The following is a 23,999-nucleotide window of genomic DNA, read 5'->3' as shown; positions in this document are numbered from 1 at the left end:
TCCTTCTTTCACTCTCCCCCTCTCTCCCTTTCCATCCTTCTTTATTTCTCACTTTCTTTTTTTTCTTTGGCTGTCTTTCTTTTTTCCCCTCTCTCACTATCTCTCTATTTATCTCTTTTGTTTCTCACATTCTCTCTTTCATTCTCTTTCCCACTCTTTCTTTCTCACTCTTTCTTTCACTCTCTATCCCTCCATCTGTATTTCTCACTTTCTCTTTCTCTTTGGATTTCTTTCTCTTTTCCCCCTCTCTCACTATCTCTCTATTTATCTCTTTTGTTTCTCACGTTCTCTCTCTTTCTCCTTTTCCTCTTTCTTTTTCCCACCCTCTCCTTTTTTTGATCCCTCTCTTTCTCTTATTTCTTTCTCTCCCTTTTTCTTTCTCTCTAATCTACTAGTCCGGCCCCCGAGAGAATGTTTGTTCTACTTTGTGGCCCCAGAGTTAAAATGAGTTTTTTATGTAGGATTTGCGATTAACAATGGGAGATTGGCAGAGGTTGACAGATATGAGAGCAAGAGACTGATGAAACGCAAGTACTTACTGTACACTTATAATGGTAGTTACTGGAACTGTAAACAAGCGTACACACACACAAAAATACAGAACCATTTTCTTTCGCCTGTAGTAGTTTGCATGAGCAAACTATATGAGCTGATGCTGGCGGTAAGCAGTCATGAGCAATCCCTAGTTGTAGACTCTAAGAATGCTCGTGAACAGGATTTTACTTTGTGTAGCAAGCAGGATTTCTGTTCACCCCCCCCCCCAAACACATACCAAAATTCTTGTGTTTAGAGGTGCTCATTTAAAGAGATACCGCAAAATATTTTCTGTGGGGGAAAGCAAATAAAGACTGTCATGTACAATGCCATGCCTGCCATGCCTGCTGCCTGAACATACACACTGTGTTGCCCTAGGGTGGCTGCTGGCACTAGCTTGCTGGCAGTGACTTCACTGAGGCTGACAAGAACAGAGCCGCTTCCTTTCTTCCCTGCAGATTTCGCCTATCTTTGTGCATTAAAATAACTGCTCAATAAAAAGATAAAGACAGTGGACATTATTTCAATGTTTAGAGGATTCTTTTCTGCCTGCCTTTGCTTTGCATGTAGGAGGAAGGCTAAAGCTGGGAACCTATTTGACTGAAAGATCCATTAAAGCAAAATATTTTGATTTCTTTTTTATTTTTTTGGAGAGCTGCACCATATATATTTAGGCAAAATTAAACAAAACCACAAAACCCACTCTCCATAAAAAGGTTATTCTTCAACACATATTATTCCACTGTGTGACGTTTGATGATTTGATCAAATCTATTATATAATAATAATGCCACACCATGTGTCCCATATCAACAAATATACTACAACTTGTCTCAGTCCTGCAGTTACTTAAGATTGTTGAGGCTCGTTTTGACCTTCATTTTTGTTGTCATCAATAATGGTTTGAAAACTAGGTTCGAGCCGAGTTCTTTTGTAAAATTTTCACAAAATAAAACAAACGCGAAGTATAAGTATGTATTTAGGGCAGGGGTGGCCAACACGGTCCTCAACAGCCCCATGTCCTGAATGTTTTGGAGGTTTCTCTCCCCCTATTCAGGTGATACAAATTTAAAGATTGTTAGCAAGACGTGTGTAAGCTTGATAATGACCCAGGTGATTGGACTCAACTGTAATTGAGTAGTGAAACTCTAAACATGCAGGACATAAGTCTCTTGAGGACAGGGTTGACCACCCCTGATTTAGGGGATTGCGCTTATGTCACAGTTGCCATGGAGCCCAATTGGCCCCGCCCGTGTGTCGCTAGCTGCGGCTCGTTGACAGATTGGCTTTCCGTCTATCTAAGCTCAGTGCTCTCACTCTTTCTTTGTCAGTCCGTCAACGAACCTCTGCCCCGCATCATGTGGGTTTTGACTCTGTCCTGTTTCCTGTTGGTATTTCCTGTCCGGTATTGTTCAGATTTATTTTTGTCCTGTTTAATATTGGTTTCCAGGTTCGTTCCCGTCTATTTTTGTCCTGTTTATTATTCTCTCCAGTTTTCGTTCCCATCTAGTTTGTCCTGTTTTTTTTCTTTGATATCCCGTTTCATTATCAATACCGTCTGTCCCGTCCTGTCAGGTATCGACCCCATTTGTCCGTTATCTACTCGGGCAACTGGTATTGATCTCGTCGGCCTCTGGCATCCTATCATTTCATGCCAGACTGCTGCCTAATGTGCATGACTCCCCATTTCCCGTAAAATAAAAGGCTTGTGTGAAAAATGTCACACGTTTGGGTCCTGATCATGTTCTGGTTCATGACAGCTTTGTGTGCAGAGATCTGGATGCTTTGTAGGCGTTTTTGTGAAATAGTGATCAACAGTGAGCATAGATTATTTAATGAGCTTCCATATAAAGGATTACATAGAGACGTACAGCCAAATGTTGGTGTAAACACAGGAAGTATAAACTGTTCTTGAAACTTTATATTTTGGGCTGAACACTTAACCTACAGTGATGCTTTGCTCTAGCATACACTAAAATTAGAAAGTCCCATTGAAGATTATTATGGCCATTACTTTACCTCTGAGCCAGATGAACTCATGAAAATAGCCATATCTGGCTCGCGAGCCATACGTTTTCGACGCCGGGGCTAAAGTATCCTATAGAAATCATTTTTGTACAGTATTTTCCACAATCATTTCTATGGTGCCCTCATCAAATGAACATATGACATGCACAAGCATGAGCAAACCCAACACTTACAACCGCCCACCCACTAACAAACACTCCACACGACGTGTGTTACCATGGAAATGTATCGCCGTCCCAATAGTGTGATGGAAGCAGCAGAGATGATGACAATCAGAACCAAAAGTGTGCATTTCAACTAAACTTCACAATGTATTCATTTAACAAAAATAAAATACATTTAGGGATATGTTTAAATGGGGCATTTATAATGTAGGACAACTAATATCTCTGTTTTGTGTAGTACAACCGAAAACGAGGGCTATAATACATGAGGAAGGACAGAAAGTACGGAGACTCCAAGTAATCAAATTGCATCTGTTTTTTTCTGATTTTTTTGCTCAGCTTTTCTCAAAGTTTAGTCTTTAAGGGGGTATCTTTAGCAGCAATTTTGCGGACATCAGGTCATCTCCCTCTACTTGAGCCCACTGTTATGTAAAATAAATACAAATTCCTTGATCCAAGCTAAAATGGTCCCAAACGGGCGATTTTAGGTTCTGGACACCTAGAGTATCTGGCTGGTTACAACCTTTATTTTCACTTCACTGATTTAGGAGCATTTAACACTGTTCAGGAGTGTTTGGGTAAAATTTGGGGCTGGTTACACCCATGCTCCCAAACTTTAGAAGTTTTTAGAATGTGTACTTGATGTTGACACGGTCATTTACACACGCTATTGTGCAAGAGCAACTCTCAGCAGAGATTATATTTATGTAGATTTTTGTCGACAACGTTGACAAATCATTGCAGCCCTAGTCAAAACAACATTTTCTGTTTGAAGAATGAGGTATAATCCAATTTCCCCTATTTTTGTCTTTATTTTGTGTTTAATGACTAAAACGAAAATAGAAAAAAATAGATGACTGATTGTCATCTGCATAATTATCAATAATTATAAAAAATAATTTAAAAAATATATATACAGAGATCCCTCGGTTTCGTGGTTAATGGGGACAAGGACCACAGTTAAAAAGTGAAAATCTGAATTATTGTCGTATTGTTTTTTTTTTGAGGGGGGTGGCCTTCATTGAAGTGGACTTGCCGACTGAGAAACAGAAAGAGAAGGAGAGAGAGAAAGAGAGAGAGAGTGAGAGAGAACTGTTTGATTTTGGAGGTGAGCAGTATTTGTCATTTGACAATGTTTTTAGGCGTGCCTTTATTAAAGCAAACTTGCCGCCTTATCAACTGAGAGAGACAGCAAATACAAATCCTTAAGATTTTAAGTTAGTCAATGTTTTTTTCCTTGGGTGCAGTCTGATTAAAGTAAAGCCTTACCGACTGAGAGAGAAAGCTAAGAACAAAGGGTTTGGCAGATGCATCGTTTAGGCGACATGACGAAAGGAGTGGGGCACAAACTCTTCTCAGCGAGATGCAGTGGACCGCAGAGCAGGTGTGAGCTCACAGTACAATGTGAAAGACGCTAGGACATGAATTGGCCAATCGGCATGGTTGATCTCTAATCAAAGGGTGTCGCCTCAATCAACATGAATCTTGGCTGTCCGAAATGTACCTTGGTGGTGCAGGAAATTCTTTGGGTTTTTGTTTTGATCTGTGTTTGGGTTTTTGTTTTTTCAGTTGAATGGTCAATTGGCTTGAATATTGGCAGCCCAAAATGTTCCTTGGTGGTGTGGGAAGCATCAGCTGAATTTTTTATCAGAATCCTTGTTGCTATAAATATTTAATGATTTTTGTTTGTGCTTGTAAACACATGCTACCTCGAGGATTGAAAACGTTCACTAACCTAACCAAAACAGGCCAAATAATACATTTGATAGCTTTATGCTGTTACATATAGTCACAAAGCAGCGCATGTTCAATAAATTACAAGCGCTCACCCTCATAGATGTGAAACCATCCAGTGGAGCTTTGTTCAGCAGTCAACAGTCTTCTTACGTTTAGGTCAAGTTTACATCCAATATTCACCATTTACATGACTTCATTGTCATGAAGTATTGGTTAATTTTAAGGCAAAACACTAATGTACAGTACATTACCGAATAACAGATGTATGCACAATTAATTTCTATACTAAAAAATGATATATAAAAATATGAATAGACTGGTGATTATATTTGCGCTGATATAGACTACAGAGAAGCTACAAACAATGAGGGAAGAGAGAACGCAGTGCTTGTTGATTTCTAGTTACATCTGCTCAGATGCCTGAGAGCAAAGCTATTAACCATTCCAGCTGCTGCGGCAACTCCAGCAAAACATCCAAATGCAACAAAATGTATCGGAATCAATCTGTTGCCGTTCTGTTGAGACTGGCTGTGGAATGCTCTTGACCCTGAGATTCGATCTGCAACCTCAGTTGAAATGTTTAAATCTAAGCTTAAAACACACTTCTACTCCATAGCATATGAATAACCTATACTTTATGTTTTGCATGGCCGCTATTGGTGTGTGAGTGTGTGTGTGAATGGGTAAGTGTGAAGCACATTGAAAAGCGCTTAGGGAGGTCTTTATCGACTTGAAAAGCGCTATATAAATGCAGACCATTCACCATTTACCATTTATGTTGATAATATGTGTATCATTTGCCCTCATGTAGGTTAATAGTCTTTGATAATAGTTTGCAATAGTATTTGATCTGTGCAGCCCTTGAGACTCCTTGTGATTAAGGGCTATACAAATAAACATGACTTGACTTTGCATTTAGATTTGAAGATAGAGCTGAAGAAATACAATCATACAAATCCTGAAGAACATGGAGCAATCATTCAAATTCTAAATTATTTGACCTTCATGTTAATGTGGTTTTCGTGTCACACGTCGTTTCCATGGCAATGCAGTTCGACACGCCGCCTTTAGTTGTTAGTTAATGAGTAGACTTCTTTAACGTGTCTTCTCTCAGCTATTTATAGGCCAAGGAAATTGATTTCAAAATGGCTTGTGTGATAGACTTTAAGTAATTAATTGTTGTAATTAACTATAATTTTGATTTTGAAAGTTGGGTGCTTCATTTGAGGTGTCCTAACAGATTCCTAACTAAGTTCATTGAGGTGTTTTTTTTCTCACCGCGCCAATATGCTTTTACCTTACTTTGACAATTGGTGATCCGGCCGCGGAATGCATTACGCTGGAGAAAGACAGCCGTAGGGATGGGGGGAGAATGATTTCACATCTGTGCTTGCGGGTTTTTTTGTTTTATTCTAGGATGAAAATGATGAGAGAAAGAGAAGGACAGTTTCAAATACAGTCCAAATGCCAATCCAACTTCCAAAAAGATGAAAAATAAAACAGTTTATTTTATCCGCAAGTATAATATTAAGTTTCCATTGCTATGCAGATGACACTCTGTTGTAATCTGCCACTGGAGAAAACGGCTCTGTTAAGTTGTAGAAATTTGGAGGCCTGTCTTACAAAGATAGAGGGCACTTAATTTTTTCCGCCTTAACCCAGAAAAGAACGAGATGTTGATTGTTGGTCCAGCTCATTGTCGTGATTTGTTCTCAAATACTGCTCTGAACCTCGACAAATGTAATTTCATCCATATAGTAGAATATATTATAATTTTGCATCTTTTAGTGCGCATTACTTCTCACGTACATCTGTCTGTTTTATTTATCTGTAGAAAACTTTTAATAATGTTGTGAGATCCTGAAAAAAAACGCTTATGTAAAAGCTATAGTGAATTGTCATGAGATTCCATGTTGAAGTTTTCCCCCAAAAAGAAATTGAGCACAGAAATGCACTTTTCTTTTAAAATAAAAATGAATGATGAAATTTCAATACATGTCTGAAAAATTGCAATTAGGTGTTTTTTTTTCAAATTTGTGCAGCCCAGCGGTGTTTGTCAATGGCTAATGGCACCTCATTTGAGTGGTACTTCACAGCCAAAATTTAAAAACAAGTGAAGCAAATAACCTCTGAGCTTTCCATCTTTCTGGGTGCATTGCACAAGCTTGGGAACGTGTCTGCTCGCACTTTTCAAGCTTTAGCAAAAAACTATATCATTTCCGAGGAGCCCAAATGGAAGGAAAAGTGAATCTGGCACGTTGGAGGGCGCAGCAGTTCAGTTTAAATATGCACACTTGTATGCTTATATGTGAGCAGGGTTGGGTAGGGTTACCTTAATTTGATTACTTTCAATTACTTTTGGATTACTCCAATACCAAATAGGCTAATAAAAGACAAAATAAACTAAATATGAATAAAATTACTAAATTTTGTGCAGGCTTGGGGAGTAACGGAATACATGGAACGGCAAAAATAATGTTGGCAATCTGTTTGGATTTATTTTCATTTTGTTTCTGTTGCATTTTATGTTAGTTTTGCCGGAGATCAAAGAGATCAAAGCCAGGAGAGAAAGCTTACCACGTGTTGTGAGTCATCATTTTATTCATATTTAGTTTCTTTTGTCTTTTATTAGCATATTTGGTATTGGAGTAATCCAAAAGTAAATGAAAGTAATCCAGTTGAAGTAACCCTACCCAAACCTGTATGTGAGTTATCGTTGTGTTTGTGAGGTGGACTTAGTAGCAGATACAATGAAAACGATTAAGTGTGAAGTGTGTGCTTGCTAATTGTACATAAACCTGCGCCCTATTTTCAAGTGGACCTTTTGTGTGTATTATACACAGCAATGGCTTGTGTAACTGAGAGTGCGCCTGTTAGTATAGTGCAATTTATAGTCATGCAAATACGGTAAATATTATAAAGCCTCGCAATTAATGATGCGGCAACATGGACTTCAGGCAGCGCTGAAGTTGTGGGTCTGACCAATTTAGTGTGTGGTTCGACTACTTGTATAAAACACACCCACCACCTGTCATGCAAAATCAGCTCTTATACATCAGTCAAGGTTATTTTAAAACACATGAAGATAAAAACATCAGCAGAACAAGACAATGCTGACTTATGCACTAAAATCATCATGCAAAGTTGCTCTTTCAGAATCTTTGGCCTAGATTGCTTAACAGTAGTGATCAGTCTTCAGTAGTGCAGAGCATGGTTTGAAAAGCTTTGCATGAGCAAACCATCCAAGCCAGAATAATTTGGCAAAAAAAGGATAGATTAAAAATGTATGAGACATCTATCCGTTGGGTTGTATATATAGCAACTTTAAAATAGATGGCCAAACTTTCCTGGATGATGGGGGATAAAAAAAAAACATAAAAAGCAGAGCTATCACAGGTCTCCGCAGTGCAGGGGGTGTATATATAAATCTTCTGGACCAACTGCATATAACAATTGCAATGTATTGTTTTACTGGGAATCAAAGCTTTATTGCATTTTCTACAAAACATGTCTTGAATATGGAGGCTATATAAACTGCCTTGCTGAAGTTCCAGCATAGCTTAAATAACTTTTTAATCAGCAGAGAAGAGGAATTAAAATCAACAAGACTTTGCAAACAGATTGCAGGCATACTGTGTGTTAATTGCTTTACGCACACAGCAACTTGCAGCTTATTGAGGCAGCAAGCCTCCTATTGAGACACACATACAAACTAACAAGGATGCTCAATTCCAGCTTAGCATGCAGCCTGGAAAATCCACTTTGTGAACTACTTCAACATTCAATAAATAAAAATAAAGACCTGTGGAAATTTTACCAACCATACCTCAAGTCTTTGAGGCTTCTTGTAATTAAAGTCTACAAAAATATCCAAGAATTGACTTGATATTAAAATAGACGTAATTAGTAAATTCACATTGTTTTGTACAGTACAAACACATTTGTAGTTTTTCTCCAATCACTCATTTTTCCCAATTGTAATAGACCACACAAATATTTACGTTTTGGTGTAATTGGAGGATATTACACCCTGAGACTAGCAATATTAGGAAGTGTAATCCGCCCATAATCATTGAGACAATAAAAAGTGATGCCTCCGATTAAATCACTCTCATCTAGTTTTTGAATAAAGAAATTGACATAGCTGAAACTCCATGAAACACCATGCTGAAAGAACAAAGGTACGCAAACCTGGTGAAAACCTCATGCATGCTGTACCTACCACCTCAGGCCATTTATTTATTTTTATGTAATCATTTACTTATCTTTTTTTAATGTTTTTTTGCTTATGTTTCCCTTTCAGAATGCTGAATTGATGGGGATAGATGTTAGGGCTGCAACTAATGACTATTTTAATGTTCAACTAGTCATCGAATTTTGAAATGACTAGGCAAATCATTATTATTTCAAATAAACAAAAAATAAATTCAAGGTCACATCTTTTATCCCCATAAACCAAGAACAGGCTCATTAGCAGCAGTGGTCCAGTAAATGAAACAAACATTATGTGCATATTGTGAAGTGCATCCAATAGTCAACTGCAAAGTCTGTAACAAAAGAGCTTAACAATTCTAATAGTGTGAAATCAATTGACATTGAACTGCGTGCATTTAATTTCAAATGTTTGTAAGGCACAGTCTGGCCTAATCCTCAAACTCTCATATAGCAAAATATACACACATAAAATGTACAATTCAAGTCATCCAAACCGTCTTGGCTTGAATGTTACTTGAATCTAGCAGGCCGAGTCTGACCCAGTTTTGGTCAACTGTCCGAAGTACATTATTTTTAAATGTTTGTGCATATCAGAGGTACTGCAAACTTTGCAAGTAGTCTTCTTCTCCTTAGTATCCAGGCTTAATTGCTCCCAAACTTTACTTGGCTTTGGTAATATTTTATCCTCTTCTGGATAGTTCTCTTGTATTTATCAAAACAAAATTAAAAAATAAACCCATCCAGAAAGCTTTGTAATAAAACAATAGTCCTACCATTTGCAATGGCCTCTTTTGAAGATCCCTCTCAGTGACAATTCTCTCATGGTCAGTAACATAGAGACCTTGCTGGGCCAGAGCCTGAATGACAGCTTCATGACCCAGCAGAGGTTTGGCAAGATCCTCCTTCCAGATGAGGTTGGCTGCACGGCAGTAGAGTTCAGCGGATAGTAGCAGACTAGCTACAGGAGGTTTAAGGTGCTCTTGCTCGTACTGGTCCGTATAGAAGGGCTCTTTCATATCTGAAGGGATGCTGTCTGTTGAAAAATAAAATGGGAGAAATTTGTACAAATACAAATATTCAGTTTTATAATTTTAAATTCTTAAAAGTCCAAAATGTACATCTTTTTTGCGTAAAATCTTTATAATTCATCAGTATAGTGTAATTATTTTCTGAGATAAAGCATTTTCAAGACAGCATGTCTTGTCTTTGTCATCCTGAGCTGTGATGTCATTGGAGAAACACCAGCACATTAGAAAGCCAGTCTCCATGTTGTTGTACATTTTAAGAGGTAGATTAGTAGAAGAGGTTCCGAGGGTTTTAAAGGTGGGGTGCGCGATTTGAAACCTAAAGTTGCAATTATGAGTTCTAGCCAGGAAATGGTGCCAGAGTAACACATGAGTTGCATACATTTCTTAGACGGGCTCGAATAAACTCTTCCTTTTTCATCCATTTGGGGGTTTATTCCACCCGGAACAGGCCTGATTAAAGTAAGACAAAAGCAGATAGGTGAAATGGATATTAAAGCTAAAGGGCTTTCTGAACTCAGTTGAGCATTGGTAGTATACTTAAGCATACTTAACAGAGAAAATCAAACAAAGAAACACGGCAAAATTGGTGCTAACGCCAGGTTTTCCAATCAAAAACACATTGTGAGCAGCCAGGCTATCTCAAAACCATCAAGAAAAAGCGGCAACGGCGATAAACGTGAAGCCAGCCGGGAATAAACCATGGGATACGGCAAAACCGATGCTAATATGAGGCCAAACAACACACAGAGAGGAGCCAACGAGCGCCAACCGTAAGCAAACAAAACAGGAAACCCCTCGGCAGCCCCGACGCTAACAGGGAGCTAGCCGGACAAAGCTATACAAACCGCGACACACCAGGCAAAAAACAAACGAAAAGCCACGATCGCTTACCTAAAAGGAGGCGAAGACAGGGGAAGAAAAGTTTCAATTTGTCAAAGCAGAAAAGAGCAGTATGCAATCTCTTTTCACTACAATCGCTGTCTGATGTGTTAATGGGAGTCACCATTTTAAAAGTGCTGTGTTCCTTCAATTACATCACAGCTATGCAGCAAACAAGCCTGATAGGTTTACTTTGAGACTAAATTTCTCAAGTCCCCCAGGGCGTGAAATAATAGGAACACTAAATGTTCTGCGGCTAATTGGGGAGGAAAATACATAATTTTGGAAATATCTTTAAGAATGCTTGGATATGGTGAAAAATGAGGATACATTAACACCTGGGTATGATTTTTTAGAGGGATTATTTACTGTGCCTTGCAAAGCCTTGGCAGTAACCACACATCGCTGTCCGTGGAGAAACCAGGAATGTTGCTATAGCAACCGCAGCAGGAGCACCGGTGCCCCACTCTATCGATTCATCCCGTCTGTATCTCAACAATGTTTGGCTCCATGGGAACACCCTGTCTCATCAAAAAAGATGCTCTTTGTGCTCATTTGTGATTTCATTCTCACAAGCAATGGATTGGATTCCATTGCAAAATAAGATTCCTCCTATTTGGCAGTTTATCAAATGAGATTAAGAGCAACAAAGGGCCTAGCTAGGAATAACCAATAAGCTTTTTTCCTATCGTGGATGAAAGATAGAACAGTCATGATAAAGACTGGGATGAATATTAATATAAACTATGATTAACACCAAGGGAAATTGATGTAAAATTAATTTAGTAAAAAGCATGTGGAAAATGCGTTACCTAATTGCTAACACTCCAACACAACAAATGTGATCGGTCAGTCGATGAATCACCTCCTCATGACCGCAGTCAATGAGGTTATTAGCTCTTTGTCAATGGAGCCTTCTTTACTCAAAAGGATTTCAAATTCACATTCACCTCCTGAGCTACAGTATTGATTTTAGCCAATACATGACTATTTCCTCTGCTTCAATCACCAAGGATGTAAACATTGTTGTTGAGTTATGATAAATGGCGTTTGTAACTGATTGGAAAGTATCCTATGCTTCTTAAACTTACATAACCAATTCAAACTGGTCGCAGGGTTTAAAGAAGAGGAGTACAACCGTATTCCTCTAAAGGCCACACACACAGAATCACTGGAGTACGACATGGCCACATGGATTTCTTTTAAAACTGTAATTTTCAAAGTACAGAAGTGTATTGATTAACTTGAAAAATAAGAAGAAAAACATGTGTTCCTTATTTGGTAAAAAACATTTCCTCCTCTTCCTACAATTTAGATTTAAGCCCAGACCAAGCAATACTCTTAAAATAAGGAAAGAAAATGTGCAGGAAAAAAGAAAAATGAATATTAAAATAAACAGGGGGGTAAGGAAAATTGTTGTGCGCGTTATTGAAAGACGTAAAACAATATTCAATCAAACAAACATAAAGTGACTCAAAAAACAAAAACAAAGTCCCTACCCTAGAAAAAAAATTGATAAGACAAAAAACGGGTTATTTCATTCAATGTCAAAAAATATATATTTAATTTGAATTCCCGGATATTTAAAAATCTTTGCAGTTCTTTTCACACATTTCGTTTTAAGTATGTTCTGCGGGGCACACAAGAAAGTCCCCAGGCCATAGTTTTGACACCTCTTTTTTAGTTGGTTTACATTGGACCAACCTGAATCCAGTTTGCCCCAGGCGGAGATGACTGAAATGTGAAAAACGCTTTTGTACCAAATCCATTTTTCGGGAGGACGAAAAAACACTATTACTCACCCAAAAATGATTTTTGGTAATGTTTTTATAATAGTAATGTTGAAATATTAAGAAAATAATTAATCTTTTGGTAACTGTTTACCAAACCAATGAGGGAAGATTTTAATAATGTACAAACAAGAATTAATTTCAAGTGACGGGGACGTTAACCTATCAATTTCAAAAATAAATTAATCAGCTGGACAGGCTTGTATTGACTGCAAAGACTCCTGCAGTAATAAAATAAGGGAGACGCACGAGAAGCATTCAGACGAGAAAAGCGTAGGCTGAGATCTGGCTGTACAACACGCCTGCTCGCCTCTTCGCTCATGATCTCAGGAGGGCTATATTTTTGGAATCAGCCCATTTTATTCAGTCCTGATAGAACACCAACTGAAGTTCTGCACAAGGACTTGTGTTTTCTGGGCTTTTCTGACACACAGATCATGGATTATGCCTTGGAGCTATGCCAGCAAATTGTTCTGAAAACAAAACAAAACAATTAAGTTCATAGATTGACCCATATTAATTATCATCTAAATAAAAAATGGTGCTAATGAAAGAGACCACGACACCATTTGAAAATGTGATATTCAATATTATATTTCTCTATTATTTGATCACAAGTTGTTATTATTTGCAATGTCCTTAATTTTGCTTTTTACATTTAGAATGCTTTGAATGTGTGGCTAATGTTTTCATCGGGTAAATGTTGGCCTGGAGAGGAATGGGCTCCACCAGGCTGTACTTGCCCAAGACACACAACAGGAAATGGTACCCCCTACAAGCCTAGAGGTTAATGGATCCAATCATCCTACCAACAAATTATAAAAAGCCCTCGTAACTTGAGAATTACAGTATCTCTTTTACTGTTGGTTTGAACAAGGTTTCATTAACTGTGAAGCTGTGGGATACATGTGTTACTGAATAGATGGAAAGGCTACGAGTTTTATGTGTATATCTGAAATCACAACGGTTTTCATTTGTCGTTATTATTAGGATTGGGGCTAACATAGGCTAAATCAACCACAAAAGCAACTTTCTCAAAAAAGACACGGGGCAATTAATCGATAGACTGATACCAAAAAGACTGATTTCTAAAGTGAAACATTTATATAAAGAAACTGCTCATATAAATGACTTTTTATGCTAGAAAGAAAGCAGATACTACCAATATAAAATACTTTTTTATGAATCTGTTCCATTGTTTACAATTTAAAATTTCCCAGAAAATCACCATGATCCATGACTGGTAAGCAATTTTCTGAACAGCCCGACAGGCTGCCAAGGTGCTCTTTGGGGGCCCTCTGTGTGCCGGCAGGCACCACATTAATGACCTCTGGTTTGTATTCAGTACCACATAAGGGTCATACGTTTGAGAACTTAACCTCATGATTCATTTGAAATATTCCTTGTTTATGCAAAATTGCTGCACATATTTAAACGGAAAAAATCTTATTGGAAAATTACACATTTGTGCAACATAATTTGTTAAACTTAAATGAACCAATTGATGTGCCACAAAAAAATGAGTTCCTTAAGGTGGGGTGTGCAATTAGAAACCTTGATACTCTCTGGTGCCATCTCCTGTCTTAAAGCCATGCTTACAGCATAAAACAAGTTGTTCACGATGTGCGTGCAAGTACATGCATTTCTAAGACGCGCTCCAATAAACTCATCTTTTGGGGGTTTGGGTTGGCGTTTGGACTTTGATAGAGGCAAGCCTTATCTTACTTTCACCATTTTACGCTCCACAGATATATATTTTTTTTCTAAACCTGAGTGCTCGAGCATGACGCCACTCTTTAGAAGTCCCCCCATCCCCCTTTCCTCAAACTTTTTGTGTTCCGCCCCAAACAGCTCTGATAAAAGTAAGCAGATAGGCACAATGAAAACAAAGCATATGGGCTCTTTCAACTCAGTTGGGCATTGGTAAGACATATTATAAAGATAAAATATTTAACTTTCAGGACATTTCAAACAATGCACCCCATCTTTAACAATTTAAAATACCATGTGTTCAGGAATTTGAAGGTTATCCTTTCATACCCAGTCCATTGATTTACAATCACACAGGATTGTAAAAACAATATCACTATAAACCACTCGGGAAATTGCAGTTCTCTAATCTTCTAGATGAGATTTTTCACGTAGCCGTCAATTTTGAATGATCCATCAGATACATTAGAGGACAAAAGGGTTATTCTGTCAAGGGATTACAGGTAATATAACTTGCTAGCATCATATATGATGTTTTGTTTTCGTGTTTTTTCAGTGATATGCAAACCTATAACGTGGTTACATTATAGGAGAATGGTTCTGACAACAAATACATAAACAAACATGCAGGTAGGCATCTGATCCACTTACCTCTCCCGTATGCTTTGGACAGAAGCCACGACAGACTGCAACATATTTTAGCACGGGAGAAGTCATAATGTTCGAAAGACTTGATAGCTGGAGCAACAAAGACCTTCTTCGCGTTATTGACGTCCTGAACTTCACCCATATTTTTCCCACGCAGTCGTTTTCTTCAGTCCTTTACAGTAGAGGAGCACCAAGGCATCACGCCAATGGGATTCGATTGCAAACCAAGAAAAGATGTCAAAGGAGGAAAGCAACGGAACAGCGTGTTGGTGGTAGTAAATGCCTCACGTATACGTCTTGCTGACACAATGAATCGTGGTAGTTTTTCATCCATTCATCAGATGAGAAGGGCTTCTTCGCACAAAGCAGCGGGCATGCTCTCCTTGAATTTCACGGGGGAAAATGGTCTTCGTTAGATTGGCGGTTTCCACTGTCAGGAATTTTACGGTTTTCTCAATTCCCGTCCACGTGTTTTGATGAAGAAAAACGGGTACGGTTCGGGGGGGTTAACGGGCTACTCATAGCACCAGTGCCGTGGTGCGGTTCCCCTCCCTGCAGCGGTGAGCCACTCCAAGCACGCTCCAGCCAACCTCTGCACCCAATTTGGGTTTAGAGCGCATGCGCGTATGGTGCTTTCATGAAAAGTCTAAAAACGACAATATATTTATTTCTATGCTTTTAAAAAACGCATTTTTTAACTTTTACTGAGCCAAAACACGCAAAGTCGAAAACCTAAAAAAAACTATGGACACTAACAATGAACTAATCTAGTAGTCCACAAATTTTGGTTGATGGAGGTTGAGATTTTCGTCGAATGAGGCACGGTTAGATGTACAAATAAATGAACCTACATTTTATTCATCATTTGATTGGCAGAGCAAGAAATCAAAATATAAACTGTAGCATAAAAATAAGCGTTTTATCAATTTACCTTAACTCGTTAATTAAGTCCATGCACTTGGGTGTGCGCCAAAACAGAATCCGAATCTGTCGCCCTCTGCCATGAGGCAGGAGAACTGCGTGCCTCGCTTTGCATACACATATGCTCAGTAAGGTAATTGCTAAATATTATTTGTATTCATAATGTTTGTATTCATAATATAATGTGAAATGTGAATTTTGAAAAAATAAAATCCCAAAATTGTGAAGTTGAATGAGAAATAACACAGAAAAAATAAAACCATTTAATATATTTTCAATTTGTATTACCCATGACAGGTAAGGCTATACATCACCTGCCTCCCCTGACTGCACGACACTGATGAACACTAATAATAAACTAATCCAGTGGTTCTCAAATGGGGTATGGTATGGTATTTGAGGTATGGGAGATTTTAAAAACAGTCATTTATTATGAATAAATTTATATACACACACACACACACGCATAAACACACACACACACACACACATATATATATATATATATATATATATATATATATATATATATATATATATATATATATAGGGGCAGCACGGCGGCACAGTCAAATCCAGCTCCCGGCCTTACTGTGCGGAGTTTGTATGTTCTCCCCGTGCTTGCGTGGGTTTCCTCCGGGCACTCCGGTTTCCTCCCACATTCCAAAAACATGCATTTCAGCTGAATTGGCCGGTCCAAATTGTCTCTAGGTGTTACTGAGCGAGTGAGTTGTCTGTCCCCATGTGCCCTGCGATTGGCTGGCAACTAGTCCAGGGTGTCCCCTGCCCACTGCCCGATGATTGCTGGGATGGGCTCCAGCATCCCCGCGACCCTGCTGAGGATGAGCGGTGCAGCTGATGAGATGAGATATATATATATATATATATATATATATATATATATATATATATATATATATATATATATATATATATATATATATATATATAAATATGTATATATATATAACCCTAACCCTATGTATATATATTCTATGTATATATGTATATATATATATATATATATATATATATATAGGGGCAGCACGGCGGCGCAGTCAAATCCAGCTCCCGGCCTTACTGTGCGGAGTTTGTATGTTCTCCCCGTGCTTGCGTGGGTTTCCTCCGGGCACTCCGGTTTCTTCCCACATTCCAAAAACATGCATTTCAGCTGAATTGGCCGGTCCAAATTGTCTCTAGGTGTTACTGAGCGAGTGAGTTGTCTGTCCCCATGTGCCCTGCGATTGGCTGGCAACTAGTCCAGGGTGTCCCCTGCCCACTGCCCGATGATTGCTGGGATGGGCTCCAGCATCCCCGCGACCCTGCTGAGGATGAGCGGTGCAGCTGATGAGATGAGATATATATATATATATATATATATATATATATATATATATATATATATGTATATATATATAACCCTAACCCTATGTATATATATTCTATGTATATATATATATATATATATATATATATATATATATATATATATATATATATATATATATATATATATATATATATATATATATATATATATATATATATATATATATATATATATATATATATATATATATATATATATATATATGTACCAGTATATATGAGGGATAGAGAGAGAGATAGAGTGAAGAAAATAAATATTTGAACACCCTGCTGTTTTACTGTTTCTCCCACTTAGAAATCATGGAGGGGTCTGAAATTTTCATCGTAGGTGCATGTCCACTGTGAGAGAGATAAACCAAAAAGAAAAATCCAGAAATCACAATGCATGATTTTATAAGACAAGTCCTTTATCTCCTGAGCTACTGCCAAACATAGTAAGGATATGTCGTGCCATTCATTGCTTTGTCATATTTGGACTGAAGGCTCAGACTGCAGTGACCAAACCTCTTATTAGCAGAAAGGAAATCAAAACTCTAGAGTGTGCTTGGCTGAGGAGCATGTTGTGTGGACAGAGGAGAACTGGTCAAGAATTCACATGAGTGATGAAAGCAAATTTGATTTATTTGGGTCTGACGGGAAGCATTTTGTTTGGCTACACGTGGAGAAAGACTAAACCCAAAAGTTATAGGTGGAGGAGGAAGTGTAATGGTTTGGGGCATGTTTCCCCCAGCAGGTGTTGGGCCTCATGAACAGCTAGATGGCTGAGAGAATGCAGATGTGTATCAGAACCCTCTTCCACAGCACAGGGTTCCTTACTTGTGTTCCAATCAGCCTGTCTTCATGCAGGATAGTTCTCCATGTCACACAGCAAAAGAGGTAGAGAATTCCCTTCAAGGTGAAAACATTAAATTGTTTGGGTGCTCAGAGGCAAATATTAAGGCAAATATTTTCAAGGTAGTACTTGAAAATGAGATGAAATGATCTGCATTTATATAGCGCTTTTCAAGTCAATGATTTCCCAAAGCTCGAAGACTGGCCTAAGTTATTAGTGTGTATAGATAAAACATATTTACTTTTTTCACTGTCATGTGCACTTAGTTAGGGTGGTGATGGCCCTATGGAAGAAACAGTCTCTTAAGTCTCTGATGCTGCAAGCCCTTGTTTAAAGGGATCTTCAAAAGAGGCCATTGGGGCAGCAAATCAAAAAGGTGGTGGCCTGGGTGAGAGGAGTCCTTTATTATGTTGTTGGTATCGCAATCCAGCAATGTATTCCAAACTGGGCAGAGAGCATCCGATGATTTTGTGGGCTGAGTTGATGACACTTTGCAATATTGTACAGTGCGCATGTTTTTTTATCCAGCTATTGGAGAGAAACAAATAAAAAACATAATATGTAATGCATTTATGCACTTCTGAGTTAATATAAAAAGTACTTACAGGAAAGTAGGCAAACCCATATGTGTTAGAATAGCTCACTGGAACAATAGATTCCATGCTATAACTAAATGGTGGATTGCTGGTTCGTGATGAAAACTGAGCCCAGGCTGGACGGATCCAAGCAAGCACTGTATTGTTTATTATTAATTCCTCATGCTTCATATACATTTCTCATCACTTCGATCAAGCTTGCAGTAAGAGTTTTGAGACATGCCACTATTAAGCAAAAGTTATGTTGAATCTCACTATCTATCTATCTATCTATCTATCTATCTATCTATCTATCTATCTATCTATCTATCTATCTATCTATCTATCTATCCATCTATCTATCTATCTATCTATCTATCTATCTATCTATCTATCTATCTATCTATCTATCTATCTATCTATCTATCTATCTATCTATCTATCTATCTATCTATCTATCTATCTATCTATCTATCCATCCATCCATCCATCTATCTATCTATCTATCTATCTATCTATCTATCTATCTATCTATCTATCTATCTATCTATCTATCTATCTATCTATCTATCTATCTATCTATCTATCTGTCTGTCTGTCTGTCTGTCTGTCTGTCTGTCTGTCTGTCTGTCTGTCTGTCTGTCTGTCTGTCTATCTATCTAGCTATCTAGCTATCTATCTATCTATCTATCTATCTGTCTGTCTGTCTGTCTGTCTGTCTGTCTGTCTGTCTGTCTGTCTGTCTGTCTATCTATCTATCTATCTATCTATCTATCTATCTATCTATCTATTGGTTTATTTGATCTCCACTTAAAAAACAATGAAACAAAAGAAAATCAACATTTCAGTAAAAAGCGACTTGGTTTGTCTCTAGACTACAGTTCCCAGAGTGCTCATCGCATCAGGTCTTACGTCATCAATATGTGCCATTAATGTGGTTGTTTTGAAAAGCAGTGTCGAGAACAACTCAGTCTGAAAATTGGACCTCGTGTGATGCTTCTGAACGCTGCAGGTTGGTATTTGATTGACATTCGGCGTAATTTGTTAATTACTCTTGTTGTGATTATCACGAATGTGAAAATTAAAAGTGACTTGGCATCGTTTCCAGTATTAATTCCCTAGTAAACAGTTGCAGCTTACAAGTCCACAAATTAAGAATAATATATCTACATTTCGCCAAAATAAATGTTGGCTCTGCATGCCTCTCTTGACAGGTTCATAGACCGTAAAATGTTTATGCCAAGAGCCCTTAAAGTGAAAAGGCAGACCGACGACGCACATCTGATTTTGAAGAAGAGTAAAATTAATCCAAATCAGGATCACAACAATGGCGACGGAGTTTCTACGTCCCACGTTCACCAAGAGCTCGAAGACTGCAAAGTTGAAGACACCCTAATAAATGCCAGCGTAGTTCCTATTTCTGAGGTTAAAATCCGATTACAAGAAGAAAATCCTGAGTGTTCTTCAAGTGACACCGATGAAGAAGAAGAACCTGTGAAATCATTTAAAAAAAATCAGAGATGGGCAGAGCCAGGAGAGCCCATTTGTGTGATGTGTGGTCGTTATGGGGAGTACATCTGTGATAAGACTGATACAGATGTTTGCAGTCTGGAATGCAAAGCCCGCCACTTGGCCCAGATGGGGTTCGGGACTGGGGCGGAAGTATTTATTCATCAGAAGGACATAAATGGAGATAAGGGGGGTTCTGAAGTTGAATTTACACAAGTTCCCATTCATGCATTGGATTTAAACTATTCCTATACCGAGGATTTGTTTATATCTGGGATATCTGATGAGCAGATGCGACATATTAAACAAGAGCTGGGCATTGAAACCCAGGGCACGGATGTGAAAAGGCCAATCATAGAATTTGAACACTGCGGTTTTCCTGGCACTATCAACAAAAACTTGAAATCAGCTAGCTATGAAGTGCCAACACCAGTGCAGATGCAGATGCTGCCTGTTGGTCTCTCTGGCAGAGATGTCATCACAAGTGCCGACACCGGGTCAGGGAAGACTGTAGCCTTCCTGCTGCCGGTTATCTTAAGGGCAATGAAGGTACGGTAACTTATTGTTTCATTCAATTTTTTTAATACTATATGGGCATTATGTTCAAAACACTCAAATCTTTTTATATATTATTTTGTATTCAGTTGCAGTATATCTTCTCTTTAAGGAACAATTTAAGAGTGAGGGCAGCCCAGTGGGTCTCATCCTGACCCCCACTAGAGAACTGGCTATACAGATAGAACGACAGGCCAAAGAGTTGGTGATGGGCCTCCCTAATATGAGAACTGCCCTTCTAGTGGGTGGCATGCCTCTCCCCCCTCAGCTCCACCGCCTCAGAAGCAGCATCAAAGTATGTTTTCATTTAAACGTTCTAAGAATATCTACAACTAATTGAAAAAAAATGACACATTGCAAAACAAATGTTTATTACATTTTCTTTTGGGATCATTTCTAGATCGCCATAGCAACGCCAGGGCGACTCCTTGAAATTTTAAAGCAGAAAGCTGTCCACTTGGATAAAGTAAAGATTGTTGTTGTTGATGAGGTACAACCAACTCAATGCAATTCCAAATCAAGAATGGAGATTGAGTAAGTGTCATATATATAATGGTGTTGTGACCTAATTTGCAGGTTGACACAATGCTCAAGATGGGCTTCCAGCAGCAGGTACTAGAACTATTAGAGCATGTCTCTGAAGATCACCAGACCCTTCTGGTGTCAGCCACAATTCCAGCAGGGACAGAGGAGCTGGCAGCTCGACTGGTCCGCAATCCTGTCCGTATTACTGTTGGAGAGAAGAACCAACCCTGCTCTAATGTCAGACAGATTCTGCTGTGGGTGGAGGAACCCTCAAAAAAGAAGAAGCTTTTTGAAATCCTCAATGTAAATTCTACATTCCTATACAAGTGATCTTTAATGTCTCTTAATGTTCACACTAAGTATAGATGATAAACTCACTGTGTAGGTTGGTCATGATAAAATAATGACTCAAACCTGTTGGTCTGTGATCAGTATGCAGCGAATGGGTGTGGTCACAGTTATGGCTGCACTAAAGGAATTCTTAGGAATGCTTAGATCATTTCTCAAGTATTGTATAAAATAGTCCACTTTTTAAAGAAATTCACTTGCTAGACTAAAGTCTGGAATAGCAGGGAGTCCAATCGGTCCAAACAAATTAAATCATGGGTAACCGTTTATTTTCTCATGGGTCACGCAGGTGCTGGATTTTTTTCCAAACTAATTTTGAAGCAGTGGGCAGGGAGAACGCATGTCTGGTTGCCAGCCAATTGCATGGCACACTATGACAATCAATTTTACATAGGGACAATTTGGACTTGCCATGCAGGTTTTGGAGAATGTGGGGGGAAAACTTGAATAATCCCCTTAAAAACACACACAAGGCACAGCCATTGACAGATATTTAGTAATTAGAGAATGATTAAGTACTTTCCCACGGTTACATTTTAATGCCACATATTTTCTTATTGCAATTCATAATACAAAAATTAAGCACCTCTAAAAAGTCCAACTTGTAATAGTTATGTTAGTTCTAATAATAATAATAACAGTGTCAATAATAATAATATAACATTATCCAAATAATAACAATGATATAATGATATTGTCAAAACTTTTTTATTTTTTTTGGGTTTAAACCTTTTTCTGGTTTTACAGGACAACAAGTTGTACCAACCTCCAGTGGTAGTGTTTGTAGACTGTAAAATGGGTGCTGATTTGCTATGTGAAGCAGTTTCCAAGGTGACCGGACTCAATACAGTAGCAATCCACTCTGACAAGAGCCAGCTGGAACGGAACCGCATTCTCAAGGTAAGGCCGGAATCACGCAAAACAAGCGAGGTTGATATGATTTTTAGCTGTATAAGATCTACAACTGGTTTCAACCATGCAGGCCATGATGATTTTTTTCCCCACTCTTTGCCTGTTCACCTGTTTTCAAACCATTAAGACTGATTTTTGTAAGGATGATTTTTGCATTTACTAAGACAAACTGATTTACAAGAAAGGTGGTATTCTTTATAATTTTATTAAATAAGGTTTGTGTCTTCAGGGGCTTCTGAATGGTGATTTTGAGGTGGTGATAAGTACTGGTGTGCTTGGCAGAGGACTCGACTTGGCCAATGTCAGAGTGGTCGTTAACTTTGATATGCCAAACACTATGGATGAATACGTCCATCAGGTTCGTGGGAAAAATATTTTTGTTTTAAATCATTTCACCATGAAAAAGATTTCTTCCTTTTTAGGTGGGAAGAGCCGGCCGTCTAGGTCACCGAGGTACTGCCATCACCTTTCTCAACAACAACAACAAACGTCTGTTCCTGGGGGTAGTTAATCGGGTCAAGCCAACAGGAACCATCCTACCCCCGCAACTCCTAAACTCACCTCACCTTCACGAGCAGCAGAGGAGAGAAAAAAAGCTTACCAAGTTTGGGCCCGGCGACGCACTAGTGAACAAACATAACCTCATGGATATTATCAAAAACCATGACAGACGCAAATAATGCTGTCTTGCTGCTGTGATCATTTGCATAGAAGTTGTATCGAAAGCAATTTTTTTGTATTGTATTTGCAACATTTACCTGTACAGATGCATTTGATGAAGACTTGTGGAAAAAATGCTTTCCCATTGCAGTTTTTCTTTAATTTTATTATATATATTTAATCGGGTGTTTTGATACCTCATTTTTTCCAGCTTAATACTTAAATCTTCAGTTGTCATTGAGAGAGATACCACAGACAATAATATCAATAATTAAAATTTCATTCCTTCTGGGGAAAAAAATGAGATTTTAAAGGGACACTTAGTAATATTTGATTGCTAGATTTTGCTGTATTGGGTAGTGCTGCAAAGCACAAATAATTACAGACTATAGCTGCTGAAAATAACAAACCCACATCTTTTTGCCCAGGTTTTTCACTGATTCTTTTTGCCTTTGGCAGATAGATTGCAGAATTATGTCAGCTCCCTCTTGTTGAGCCTCATTTTATGTAAAATAAAGACACATTTCTTGACTACCGGTACTTGTATTTCTATAGACGTACAGTTAAATGGTGGCTCAAGTACATTTACTTATTGTCTAAATCAATGTAGCTTAATTGTTAACGAATTGACTTTTTACCACTGGGAAGTGCTAAATAATACTGAATACACTTTCCTTTAAATACCAACATAATATGTTTCCTTAATATTGTATTGTCAGTCAGCCCATTCTTCTAACACTATTAAACTCTTTTCATAATTTGGGGGATTTGGTTGACGTTAAGGCTCATTTAAAACTGGCTTCTTTTACCATTTTCAGACTACACAAACAAAAATACTCGACACTCCATGCCTCGCCTCCTGCTTCCTAATGTGTTGCGAATGCCCGAACAGCGGTGTTAAGAGTATGACGAGCAGATAGGCGCGGTGGTAAAAATATAAAAAGTCCTTTGAACTAAGTTGGGCATTATTAACACATTCTCAATAGCATACCTGTCAACCTGTACGTTTTTGCCGTACATAGTACGTTTATTATGCATTT

The 23,999-nt window shown here is 38.2% G+C and overlaps 2 protein-coding genes across 3 annotated transcripts in view; one reads left to right on the top strand and one right to left on the bottom strand.

The window, feature by feature from the left end:
* Positions 1–15,296, bottom strand: part of camsap2a (calmodulin regulated spectrin-associated protein family, member 2a) — a 49,508-nt gene extending 34,212 nt beyond the window's left edge. For both annotated transcript variants that reach the window (XM_088349905.1, XM_088349906.1), the window contains exons 1-2: positions 14,737–15,296; positions 9,452–9,711 (exon numbers count right to left, since the gene is read on the bottom strand). In XM_088349905.1, the coding sequence (XP_088206031.1) occupies positions 9,452–9,711; positions 14,737–14,875 (399 nt within the window). In that variant the 5' untranslated portion in view covers positions 14,876–15,296. The remainder of the gene's footprint in view (positions 1–9,451; positions 9,712–14,736) is intronic.
* Positions 15,297–19,335: 4,039 nt separating this feature from the next.
* ddx59 (DEAD (Asp-Glu-Ala-Asp) box polypeptide 59) lies at positions 19,336–23,495 on the top strand. Its single transcript, XM_088349407.1, has 8 exons — positions 19,336–19,462; positions 19,665–20,508; positions 20,627–20,809; positions 20,915–21,004; positions 21,091–21,342; positions 22,135–22,287; positions 22,529–22,657; positions 22,722–23,495. Exons 2-8 carry the CDS (start codon positions 19,681–19,683, stop codon positions 22,977–22,979), a joined length of 1,893 nt encoding a protein of 630 aa, XP_088205533.1. The 5' UTR covers positions 19,336–19,462; positions 19,665–19,680; the 3' UTR covers positions 22,980–23,495.
* Positions 23,496–23,999: the final 504 nt, after the last annotated feature.

This window comes from Urocampus carinirostris, chromosome 12 (assembly GCF_059441175.1).
Source record: "Urocampus carinirostris isolate Australia breed hairy pipefish chromosome 12, RoL_Ucar_1.0, whole genome shotgun sequence".
Taxonomy (NCBI): Eukaryota; Metazoa; Chordata; class Actinopteri; order Syngnathiformes; family Syngnathidae; genus Urocampus; species Urocampus carinirostris.
This window is presented reverse-complemented; position numbering and strand designations above follow the sequence as displayed.